The 12,395-nt window shown below is 50.2% G+C and overlaps 1 protein-coding gene across 2 annotated transcripts in view; it reads right to left on the minus strand.

The window, feature by feature from the left end:
* Positions 1 to 10,945, minus strand: part of EPN2 (epsin 2) — a 42,622-nt gene extending 31,677 nt beyond the window's left edge. Inside the window, exons 1-4 of one of the 2 annotated variants that reach the window (XM_012660662.1) lie at positions 10,820 to 10,945; positions 8,528 to 9,290; positions 6,331 to 6,501; positions 5,444 to 5,446 (exon numbers count right to left, since the gene is read on the minus strand). In XM_012660662.1, the coding sequence (XP_012516116.1) occupies positions 5,444 to 5,446; positions 6,331 to 6,501; positions 8,528 to 9,122 (769 nt within the window). In that variant the 5' untranslated portion in view covers positions 9,123 to 9,290; positions 10,820 to 10,945. The remainder of the gene's footprint in view (positions 1 to 5,443; positions 5,447 to 6,330; positions 6,502 to 8,527; positions 9,291 to 10,819) is intronic. The other variant, XM_012660661.1, reaches the window with a different exon arrangement.
* Between the last annotated feature and the right edge of the window lie 1,450 nt (positions 10,946 to 12,395).

Below are 12,395 nucleotides of genomic sequence, written 5' to 3' on the forward strand. Positions count from 1 at the left end.
GCCTGTAGTCCCAGCTACTCAAGAGGCTGAGGCAGGAGGATCATTGAGCCCAGGACTTTGAGGTTGCTGTGAGCTAGGCTGATGCCACGTCACTCTAGCCAGGCCAACAAAGCCAGAGACTCTGACTCAAAACAACAACAACAACAACAACAACAACAACAACAAAAACCCTCCACAAAAAAAGAAGAGAGAGAGGAGAGAGGGAGGGGGAGGTGGGGGGGGAGAGAGAGAGAGAGAGAAAAGAATCATGGTTTTCTTAGCACCCATTTATCCTGTAAGTGTTTACTGAGCCCCTCTCCTGGTTCCACACAGTGCTAAGGACACAGCACTGGGCGTGGACAGGGTTCCTACTCTAACAGTTTGTTTTAGTGCAGGGAGACAGAAAATAAACGAGATAACTTCAGATAGTGAAAAGTACTCTGAAGACAATAAAATGGGATAACATGATATATAGAGAGATTATATTTAAATTATTAATATATGGTCTATTTTTCCATGCAAAGACAAATCTATCTTTATACCTTCCCTCCTATTTTTATTCATGTAATATTTAAATGCCTCCTGAAGTTGGCTATTTGGAGCTGGCAAGTGCTGTCCTGAGCATCCATGAATTGAAGACACTGTCAGCAGCTGTGACTATGTTATCCAACACCTCCTTTTCCTACTACACTTGTTGACAATTTATGAACAATAATTTGTTTCCCTATACTACAAAAGATGCTTTAAAGACACCGGAGCAGTGATGCTGATGCCTTCTCGCTGTCCCCGGCAGCAGCTCAGCCATCCAACAGCCCTAAGGAGACACACTGAAATCCTACTTAAGACCCAAGCCTTGGGGCAAGAATGAGCATCTTTTATGTTTGACACCTGGATAGATGTGTTAGTAGAACTGTCACCTTCTTGGGTGTGTTCACATTACTGATGCGGTTTCCTCCATGATTCCATTTTCCACTTGAAGGGATTAACTCTCTCTAGGGTAAGGTAATGTTCTGCCCTACCTCTGCCCCAGGACTGACTGCCCACCAAAAACAAAGGGCTCTTATGACTTACAAAACACATTTGTTCCAGCAAAATATGATGCCAAATGAGTCTCATCTCCCACCAAATTCCTGGTCCATCCCCAGAGCCAAGTGGAAGGCTTCTGAGGGCTGGACACATTCCTCTTCAGTTGGCTGTTCCTGGCCTTTCCTGACGCCAGGAAATATCTGGCTAGAAGGCACCAACCACCTCTCAGCCCTGGGCATGCCCCGCTGCCCCCTGACAGTGTCACTGGAGCTTTGCTACCTGCCACGACCTCAGGAGACCTCAACTAGCCCAGGCTCCTTCCAAGGTCCAAGTCCTTCCAAGTGCTTCTGAGGGATATGCTAGCTGGGTTTTCCTTTTTTTTTTTAACAATTAATGTATTTTCCCATATCTTTGCGTTTTCAAAAACAGACCACGGTAGGACTCCCTTTTTTAGATTGCTACTTCTCAAAACATTCTCTTTCACGTGTATACACGTTTCTGTGTGTACATGTGTCCTGTGAGTGCTCCAGCTCTAATCCCAGAGTCGGGCCAGCAGGGCTGCGCCACGGCGATTCTGGTTTACCCCTGAGGTTCCCTTGCTGTGGAGACAGCTTCCCTGGACAGTCCTCAGAGAGCCACTGGCCCTGGGTACTTCCCAGACACATGAGGGAACGGTGCACAAGGAAGCTTCCAGATTCTCCAGAGTTGCTACTGGGTTCAAGAATGGCTGATCACCGTGGAGGAAACATGATGGCCATGCCACCTCTCCAGTCTCTGAGAGATCTTGAACTCCCCTTGGATTCCTGCCAGGCCACTAGAAAGCAGAGGCACGGCCTGAAGGACTCTAGGCTCAGGCGTGGCCGGAGGGCAGCAGCTGCAGGTTGGGTGTGGGAGGCAGACCGCTCTCAGCCCTGCCCCCCACCTACACAGCACAAAGCCAAATCTGGATCCATCTCTAGCAACTATGCAAGATGTGAGCCTGGCTTTATTTTATTTTCTCACCCTTACTTTCCTTTTGTCCCAATTTCTTCTGGTGTCTATTTAATCCTGTGGTATTGCGGGTGTTTTGTAAGCCAACTCAAATCCTTTCTAGAGCAAAGCAGGGCAAATAAATTAAATGGTCATAATCTCTAGTAATCACTTGGTAAACCATTGTCGGCTAGTGTGTGAGGGGAGCAGCTTCGACACGGAGGAACAGTGGCCTGAAGGAACCCCTGCCATTCCCTGGGAGCAGACCTGAACCACCCCATAGTCAACCACTCTGTGCCAGCTAGAGTGCCGAAGGCATCACCAAGGCAGGGGCCGGGGGGAGCCCAGCAGGACAGTCCTGGAAGCCCTGGTGGCAGGTGCCTGCACGTACCTAGGCACTAAGAGGTGGACCTGCCATCACCTGGGGTGAGGGTGACTTTGGGTGCAGCAGGCTGAAGGGAGCAAAGCCCACCACTCACTTTGGCTCCAGGACTTCAGGCTGGTTCTGGTTCATGTGAGCAAATTAGGGGGCGAAGAGGATTTCTATTCTCTGCCTGCCTGCCTTTTTCTTTTCTTTTCTTCTCTTTGTTTTTTAAGAATAGGAATGCTGGCTGTCACACTCCCACAGAAATCCAAGGCTGGAGGCCACAGGTCTCCTCCAGGCTGCACAGCTTCCACCTACACACAACAGTCCCAAGCACCGACTACACGCCAGGATCACGTGAGGACAGCCAACACGGGTTAGCCTCAAGGGCCCCAGCCTTGGGTGGTGCCGGGGATTATAAAACCATGAAGTAAACACGAGTGCCAGGTAAGGCCATCAGCACTGTCCACGCCCCAACCACTTCCAGCATACATCCCCAGCCCCGAATTCTCTCCTTCAAACTCTCGATTCTGGGACCTTCTTGGCACCTCCAGTGCATGTCTGGTGGACACTTGACACTCAGCCCCCTTCAGCCTGCTGCACCCACAGTCACCCTCGCCTCAGGTGATGGCAGCTCCACCTCACCTCAGAGCTGGCCTCAACTCCTCTCTCATCCATCCAGTCCTCTAGCAAATCCTGCTGGCTCTTCTTAAAACGTAACCTGGCCACTTCCCAGACCTCTGCAGCCCCATCCGGGTCCAGGCCCCTGTCATCCACCGCCTGAATCAGGACAGTGGCCTCCTAACAGGTCTCCCTGCCCTTGCCCTGTCCCACACACAGCCACGGGGATCCTCCCAACCCTCCTTCTCATCATAACTCAGTCAAGACCCCCTTGGTTCAAAACCCTCCTATCTTCCTAACTAACTCTGAGTAAAAGTCAATGGGACTTTTGATGCAGACCCAGAAGACCTGACGGGACACCAATCTACTGAGCATGTAGTCTGTCCAAGGCAAGTACAGACCGTGAGGGAAACTACTTAGAAAATTTACAGCAATTTGACGTTATTACAGCATTCAAACACTGACACAAAAGGCATCCCTCTGATGGACTAGAAATTCAAGGAATGCTTCCAGCCAGAGGTGGTCTGAGAGGCCCTGCCCCATGCTTCCATCAGGCCCACCTCTGCCACGCTCCACCCTGACACACCCGCCACACTCCCTCACACAGCGCCAGCCTGGCCTGCAGCCTTTCCAGTCCTCAAAAGCCCTGAGCACATCCCACTTGGGGCCTGTGCATGGCCACTCCTCTGCCCAGAGCGTTCTTCTCGACCTCCACACAGCTACTCCTCCTTCAATCCTGGCTCCATTAGTACTACAAACCACCCACCCGACTCCTCACAGAAACACTCGGCAGGGCTGTTTTTAGAGTTTTGCTATTTCCCAGAGCACTCATCACATAATGTATAATTTATTTATACTGTGTTCTCCTGCCCCATTACCAAGGAAGCTCCACAAGGGCAGGGAGCTCTGCCCTGTACTTAGCACACAGTGCCTGGTGCACTGGAGCTCAGCAAATTCTTACAGTGAAGGGAACGTGGAAGCCCAGACAGAGCCGGCCCTGTGGACAGACATCAGCAGGCCTGACCACGTCTGGAATGTGCTTCTACAGGACAGGGGGACCCCAAGGACTGGGGGGCAGAGTTGGAGGAGGGCGCCTCAGGTCCACCAGGGAAGGCTTTGTCTGCCACGTCACCAGCTCTGGGATGGACCTGCAGGGAACCCTGGCATCTAACAGGGCTTTCTGAGACCCAGGATCAGAGCATCCTTTGTAAACCTACAGGGCGTCGGCCTGGGAGAGGCTGACAGCACGGACACCAGTCAGAGGGCTGTGCTGGATTCAGGCCATGGAATGAGATGAAGGACAGAATCTGAAGCTTTCTGAGGTCAGATTTACAGATGTATGCGGGAGGTGAGGTAGAGGGAGAAGGCGCAGGGAGGGGGAAATGAGATATGGCACGTGAAAGAAAGCTCCTCTAACAGCGCGTGACCACTGGTGATCAGGACAACAGCCAAAGTCACGAGAGGCCTTCCCGGCTGTGGCTGCTCTGGTGTGAAGTGGGTGTCTCAGCGCCTGCCTCCCCCGCCCTGTGGGGTCTGGAGTCATAAGGGCACCTCTCACGAACGTCTCTCCTGAATCATAGCCTGCATCTCACCGGATCGTTTTCTGAATGGCCAGCATGGTTCTGACTCCTCTACTGCTGTATGACAAGCAGGTGCGCTCCAAGCAAGACCACCAGTGTGCATATGTTAAGCACCACCCTTACATCCAACACTTTGTGAGGCACCAAGACAGAACAGAGAAGAAACATGGGGCAGGGTCCCACTACCAACAGCCCCCCTACCCTGCGACGGGGAGGGTATAAGATGTGGAGAGGAATGCACACACCAAACATTTAAGGGAAGAATGCAACTCCACATAACACTTGTTTGCTCCAGACTCTTCTAGGGCATGGGAAACTGTCAAAGAAAAAAAATACCTATTTTTATCTTTAACTCATACCAGAGCTGAAGGAGAGGAGAAAACCACACAGGCTGTGCACCCTGAGCAACTTGCCAGATTAGGGGGCGAGGGGCAGTGGGGACCCAGGCAGAGGGAAAGGCAGGCACAGGCAAAGGAGAGAGACAGACCCTGGACTGGCCGCAGTGGAGGAGCCGGCCAGGCCTGATCATGACGTGTAAATGCCTGGGAGAGCCAGCCTGCCAAAAGGAGAGCTGCAGGGCCGGGTGAACACAAAATTAACCTAAAAACAGACACTGCAGTTACTGAATGGGTAGAACACAGGGAAAACAAAGGGGGAGCCCCATGGACTTCTACAGGAACCTGCCGGGACAGCCTCCAATTATCGGGGGGGAAGAAGCTGGCATGCCACTCCAGAGCCTTTGGGTTACCCTTCTAAACATGCTGTGACCATTTACATTTTTTACAGGGCAAAGCTGGTCAGTTAAGAAGCCAAAATCCTGCATAAACTGTTAAGGGAAGACAGGGGCATGAAGGGAAATATCCCAGAGCTAAATACAGTGATCACACAAATACCCAAGTCAAACAAGCTGTAATATTAATGAGGCATGAATGAACAGTAACTGTTTCCAGGGCTGAATAAAGGCAGGCCAGCTTATCAGGGAAGTGGCACAAAAGCTGTCTGTGCCCCTTCTAGTAAGAGTAGAAGAGAATGGAGAGCTTTCTTCTCTGCAGCAGGGACCCCACTTGGGACTGAAGGTAGATTAGACTGAAAGCATTTTCTTGTAGGCAACAGTGAAAATCTGTTTCCAGTTTAACCCGTAACAGTTGCAGGCTCTAACCAGGATACATTATTAATTAGTCAAAAGAGAAGCCCCATTTTTAGTTACCCATTGAATTAGGTATCTTTAAACACTGTGACCTAAAATTGACAGTACAGCTAACTCTCTGTTTACCGTGGTAATTGGGATTTCAGGAAGGATAGCAGTTAATTGGGAGGCAAAAACAATCCCGATTTATGCTTGGCAAGGCATGTAACACTGCATTAAGGATGATGCTTCCAGTTACCATTCACTGAGGATCTTGTATCTGCCCAGCATTGTGAGGTTTAAATCACACATTTCCGGTTCAACTTGCCACCACACAGGTGGACCTGGCAGGCAGCAGAGCCCCTCCTGTTTGTCAGTTTGGGGGCACGGGGAAGCACAGGCCATCATACCATGCCTCACCTAAACAGCAGCTCCCTGTTAAACCTTCAGAGAACTTCTAGCAAGCGATGTGTGATCGCGTAAGGGGAGCGCGGCCAGGCCACAGCTCCCAGGAGAGAGGAAGAAAGAGCTCCTGGGTCCACTGGAGGCTGGACCGCTAGGCCCAGAGGAGACAGGGAGAGAGTTGGCTGTACTGGCACAGCAAGCACGTCCCCAGCAAGCTGCCCAGCATTTCTAGGAAGGAGAAAAGCAAACCGCCGTCCCACCTCGGGCTGCGCGGTCACAAGTGAGGCAGGGCTGGGACCAGTCACCATTTGGGCGGGAGGCTAGCCCCAGGTGCGGCAGGAAGGGGTGGCGCTGGCTCAGTGGCTGCAGCTCCTCACTCTGACCCAGCGGGGCCCCTGCACGGTGCTGGGGGCACAGCGAGGCCTCAGGTGCTGTTGGGCAGGGATACATACACACATACACACAGAGAGAGACACGCCATTAGAGGATACACAGCAGCCCCTGCAGGAGTCACAGGCCAAGACCGCTCAGGGGCCTGCCTCACCCCTCGGCCCTCTGTGCTTAGAAGCTATGAAAAGCCTGCTGACCACAATCTGACCCTGAACGTGCAGCTCAAGCTCCAAGTCTGAAGGAACCAGAAAATTTCAGAGCTGGGACCATGGCAGCATCATTCAGCACCTGTGGCTGGAGGCCACAGGCGTGGTGTGAGGATGAAGGGCCCAATCCAACAACCAGGCTCCTGCACCCTCCTGTCCCACTCCTGCACCAGGAGGGTTCCACAGACCATGTGTGGAACGGGATGCTGTTTCAGCTCCATGTTCTGTATCCTCTGGTTTCTTGAGAATAACGACCGTGGAAGGCTCATAAAGAGAAGAGCAGGTCCCCTCGGCAGTGCATCGCAACCACGGCCACGTGTCACAGAGGAAGCCAAGGCGGGTTGGGATCAACTCAATCCAAGGGGAGCTGTTCTGGGGGATGGTGAAAGGGTCCTTGAAAGAAATAAAACAATTTCACTTCTTAAAAGGTAATCTTCATTTTTTGGTGCAACGTAACCCTGAGGGAGACTTCTAGAGACTAAGGTTAAATTGTTTTCAAGTGGCTTCACCGAAGTCACAACCCTGGCTTAAGCAGAGCAGCTCAAACTAAAGGGGGAAATGATGATAACTAGAAATGGGACAAGAAAATGCTAACCTGCTCCAAGCTTGGTAATAATTTAGAATTCCTAGAGGCAGGAAGTCTGACTTTACCATGCAAATCTCCCATTTGACATATGTCTCGAAATGCTGGTGGTGGCGGTACAATGTCAAATTGAAACCTGCAAAAGCAGGAAACATTAGAAGCGGTCTGGTAACAGAACCACTGACTAAGCAAGGGTTGACAGGCTACAACTTCCTTTAGAAAAAAAAGTTTTCTGTTATGCTGACACTGATTCTGATCTGTTACTGATTCCAAAAAGAAAGGGCGTGAGGATCTGTACTTTTGTTTTTGCACCCAGAAGATATAATTTCTGCAACCCCCATCTCCATCCCCACCTAGCCCCACAAGGGCCACCAGTGCTTCCTGTCTGAGTGTAGGGTCCACTCTGTGGCTGGGCACAACACTGTGAAGATGGAGGGACCCCTTCCAATGAATGGCCAGGATGCCAGCGTGGCTCACAGAGACCAGCTTACGTCAGGCCTGAACTCCACTGCTGTTCCCTGAAATCTCTTCTGAACATGGGGCAAAAACCCCAAATCATCCAACACACAAAACCAGAACATAGACCAGCCCCACCCACTGCAGACCCAGCCATGCAACCAAATCACCGAGAACTCCCATTTGCATATTTGAAAAGGAGGTCTTGGCTCATGCTAACAACCTGTAGCGGTTTGGTTTTGTTTTTTGGATTTTTCCCCTCTTTAAGTGAGAGAGACATCCAATCTCCACCCTCTGTGATGCTGAAGTAGAAAAATACACTGAGCCATTCAAGAGACCTGCAACTCAGTCAGCTGAAAAACATTTAATACAAGATTAAAGAAACCAGATTATCAAGAAAGAGCATTCATTTCCTCCCGGCTACCAGCGTCAGCTCCCCACTGTACATGCAGCAGGACAGTCCCTTTGCTACCAGACCTTCTCTGAGGAGGAAGCAGGTGAGACCTGCCTTCGTGCCCACCTTCTCCTAAGGACTCAGGGAGTCACGAGAACCAGCCCTGCCCAGATGCACAGAATGAGACCCACAGAGCAGCAAAGGACTTCAGAGACCCCCAAGCCAGAGCAAACACGGGACCAAAACTCACTTTATAACTAGAACTCAAGCCAGACCAAGGGCAATGTTCTCTGGGCTGCCAAAGGCTAAGAACTGAGGACGGAGTCAAGCTCTGTTGTGGCCGCCACTCCTTAAGCCGAGGGCACCCCCCTAGCTGCCGCCTAGTGCTGCTGCACTGGCAAGGGGCGGGGAGCACTTTGATTACTCACAGCCATGGTAGGAGGCCGGTGATCCCCCAGCCTTGCCGTACTCCTGCTCCGAGTAGCTGGTGGAGAGGTTGGGCTGGCTGGACCCACGCCCAAAGGTGATCTGGTTGCTGCCCATACCAGTGGCAACCTGAGCCATGCGCTCTTTGGTCTTGAGAGCCTGGGCCCTCTCGGCCTTCAGCCGCTCCTCGTCCTTGAGAAGGGCCACCAGTTGCTTTGACTTCTCACGCACATTGATGCCCTGGTCCTTGCCATCGCGGTCTATGTACTGGAAGTCCTTCAGGGTCTGGATGGCAAAGATATTCTCTCGGCACTGCTGGGCCACCCGCTCAGACCCCGTCTTGATGAGATAGTCCAGCAGCGTCAGTGCCTTGTACACGTGCCGCCAGTTCTTGCCATGGTCATTGAGCCGCTTCCACACCATGCTCATGATCTCCGAGAAGGCCACTACATTGTAGGTCAGGTCAGCTATCTCGGTCATCAGAGAGCTGGATGGGCCCCATGGGTCATTGGAAGTGGCTTCCCGGACTTTGATTTCAGCTTCTGAGTAATTGTTCACAATGTTTTTCATCTGCCGTCTGATAGAAGAAGTCGTCATCTTTTTTCTTTGTTACAAACTTAAAGCCCTTCAAAGAGAGAAACTTCCCTGACCTTGTTAAGTCTGCACCCTAGGAAGGCTCAGTTTCTGCAATCAATCTAGAGCAAGATCCCTGAACAGTCATTTCCTCCTCTGGAGCCCGAGAGCCGAGAAGCTGGAAGCCATGACCTGGAGAAAGAAAGAAAACCCACTCCGTTGCGATGTGAGTGCCCTGGGACATGGGAAACTCCAGCCTAGACACTTTCGTGAACAGCAGGTGTTAGGTGTAACCGGGAGGGTATGAGTAGACACACCCCGGCCTCCTTAGGATGAAACTAACATAAGATCAATATCACCATTTAAATAAAGAATAAAATTTGAACTCAAGTTTAAGCCTTTAGAAGAAAAGTAAACATTATGACTATTACTCTATTTTCAAAATACTACCACTGGAATGGCTATTATGCAGGTTGTATTTTCACCGTCTGGCAAAAGCCAGCTGTGGAAGAATCAGAATGTTGGGGGAAGCTGATGCTTACAGACTTAAAATTACATATCCGGGCAAGAAAACACCTCCTTTCAGGTCTATCTTAACCCCAAAATGCCTGCCTATATCATTGAAATTGTTGAACATTTGGCTTGGTCCACTATGCTTCTGACAGCCCAGGAAATTCTCCTTGAGAACCACTTTTCCCCTAACTTCCCCTACTCAGAATTTTACAAAGGTTCCTGCCAGCTCTTACAGAGCAAGGTGAAAGACCTCTGCTTGGTTTTGTAAACTAAAAATAAAACCCTAAGCCCCCCTGCCAACTGAACAGACATGCTTCTTGGCCAAGTGGACCCCAGAAAACCTTAAAACTGAGTACCCAGCCAGGAGGGAAGGGTGGTCAAGCCTCATTATACCTACTCCCTTTTAGAGTTTAAACACAATTGACTAGCATTAATGATGAAACAGACATCTTTATGACAATAAGATACTAAGTTATTAACAGGACCTAAGGCCATGTTAAAGGCCTAGGCAAAGGTTAAATCACACCTGCTCAGACCATCAGTTTGCTTAAGAGATCACTTGAGTAGGTATATTGTGGCTTGTCTCTGTTAACGGACTCTCTTAACTTAAAACATTGCAAGCTCTCAGACAGAGCTTGCTTGTTCTGTTGCCCAGGCTCCGTCGCAGGCCACAGCAACCTCAAACTCCTGGCCTCAAACGATCCTCCTGCCTCTCAGGCCTGCATGAGCCACTGAGCCCAGCTGAGATTTATTTCTGGAACCAATTACAAATCAAAGAATCTTTGAACCCAACTATAAGCTATAAGCCACCCCCCTTCAAGAGGTCCCGCCTTTTTGGGTCAAACCAATGTACTAATCTATGATTTTACCCATAATTCCTATCTTCCTAAAATGTATAAAACCAAACTGTAACCCAACGGCCTGCAGACCACTTACTCAAGGCTTCTTGGGTATGGCTCCCCAGACTGACGGTCACTCATGTTCAGTTCAGAATAAACCTCTTTAAATTATTTTATAGAGTTTGGATTTTTTTTCCATTAGCAGCTTTCAGAAGCATCTGGCCCAAGCTAATACAGACTTAAAACTAATCTGGTTATAGCCCAACTCCCTCATTTCATGGAGCAGAAAATTGAGGCCCAGGGCTACACATTAACTAGCTCCAAATACATCATCTATCCCCTTTTTTCCTCCAGATAAGACACACTTACCAGGCTAGAGTGAGGTCCATGTCTATGACACTAGGCTCTGGTCCACACGGTTGGTGACCTCCATCTGTCTCATCACCAGTGAGCAGCCACACCTAGCACTGTGCCCAGCTTGGAAATAAATACTGTTGAATAAACGGATGTTACAGATTAAAAACAGTGTCCCTGTCCTCAACAAGGCCACAATCTGGCAGGAGATGGAGGTTTCTCTTCTATAAAATGAGAAAACTGAGGCCCAGAAGCCCAGGGACTACCACAAATACAGCAGCACAGCTGGCACCTGGACAGAAATCAAGGGGCTCCACCCACCTCCCCTGCCACCTGCTTGGCTCCTTTGGGTCCCTCAGTAAGGGCTGATTATTCTTCCTGGTAAGGATTATTCTTCCCAGGTCACGAGGTCATCTCGTCAGGACTCACTTCCAGCACCCTTGCACCAACCCTCTCCCTGCAGCCCGGGACCTGCCACCCTGCTCTGCCTGTGTGGTCTTTGGCTGGCCCCACCTTCCACATCTAAAGCCTCAGGCAGGCAGTGGGCACATCAAAAAAATAAGTAAACAAAAGGTGTTAGGAAGAGGGAAAAGCCACAGGAAATGGAATGATCACTCATCACATAGAGCCATACAAATAAGAAGGGTGTGATATTGTGAAATATATATTTGGTCTTGATCCCTATTTCCTGGCATACAACTCCCTAAAATCCTTGGAATCCCCAAAGCAGTGTTTTTGGGTGCTACTGATTGACTGGTGGCTGGCAGCCCCTAGGCAGCTTCAGGATGGGGGCTGGTCACCAGAAAGTCCAAGGCAGGATTAGAGGATTGGGACTCTCAGCCCCACCCCCCAACCTAAGCAGTGGGGAGGCTTGGGGGGGCGCTGAAGGTTAAATCAATCACCAATGGCCACCAATGGTTTAATTAGTCAAGCCTACGGAATGAAGCCTCAAAAAAACCCCAGAGCTTCCAGACGGCTGACCATGTGGAGGTTTGGCCAGTGGCGCACTGGGAAGAAAGCTCTCTGTCCCTCCCCCATACCTCACCCTAGGCATCTCTTCATCTGTATCCTTTTGTAACATCCTTTATAATGAGCCAGTAAACTTAAGTATTTCCTGAGTTCTGTGAGCTGCTCTAGCAAATTAATCAAACCCAAAGAGGGGGTCATGGGAACCCCAACTTGAAGCTGGTCAGTCAGATGTTCCAGAGGCCCAGACTTGCGAGGGATGGGAGCAGGGTGGTCTTGTAGGGCTGAGCCCTCAGCCTGATCTGAAGCTACTTCTAGGTAGACAGCGTCAGAATTGAATTGGAGGACGCCCAGCAGGTATCCGCTGCAGAGCTGATTGCTTGCTTGGTAAATGGGGAGAAATCCCCACACATTTGGTCACAGAAGTCTTCTGTGTTGATTGTTGCTGTTGAGTACTGAGTAAGAAAACAGGACAAGCACTTTAAGTTTGTGTTTTTCCACACAAAAAGGCGGACAGCTCATAAAAGTTCACCTTGGTGACATTCCATACATCTACTTCAGCCAAGGAGGACTTCTCTCCACCCTCAAATATGCCAAGGATTCTGTCTCCATCTGAAGCCAAAGA

The sequence above is a fragment of the Propithecus coquereli genome, unplaced genomic scaffold, assembly GCF_000956105.1.
Source record: "Propithecus coquereli isolate 6110/MARCELLA unplaced genomic scaffold, Pcoq_1.0 Scaffold672, whole genome shotgun sequence".
NCBI classification, from domain to species: Eukaryota; Metazoa; Chordata; class Mammalia; order Primates; family Indriidae; genus Propithecus; species Propithecus coquereli.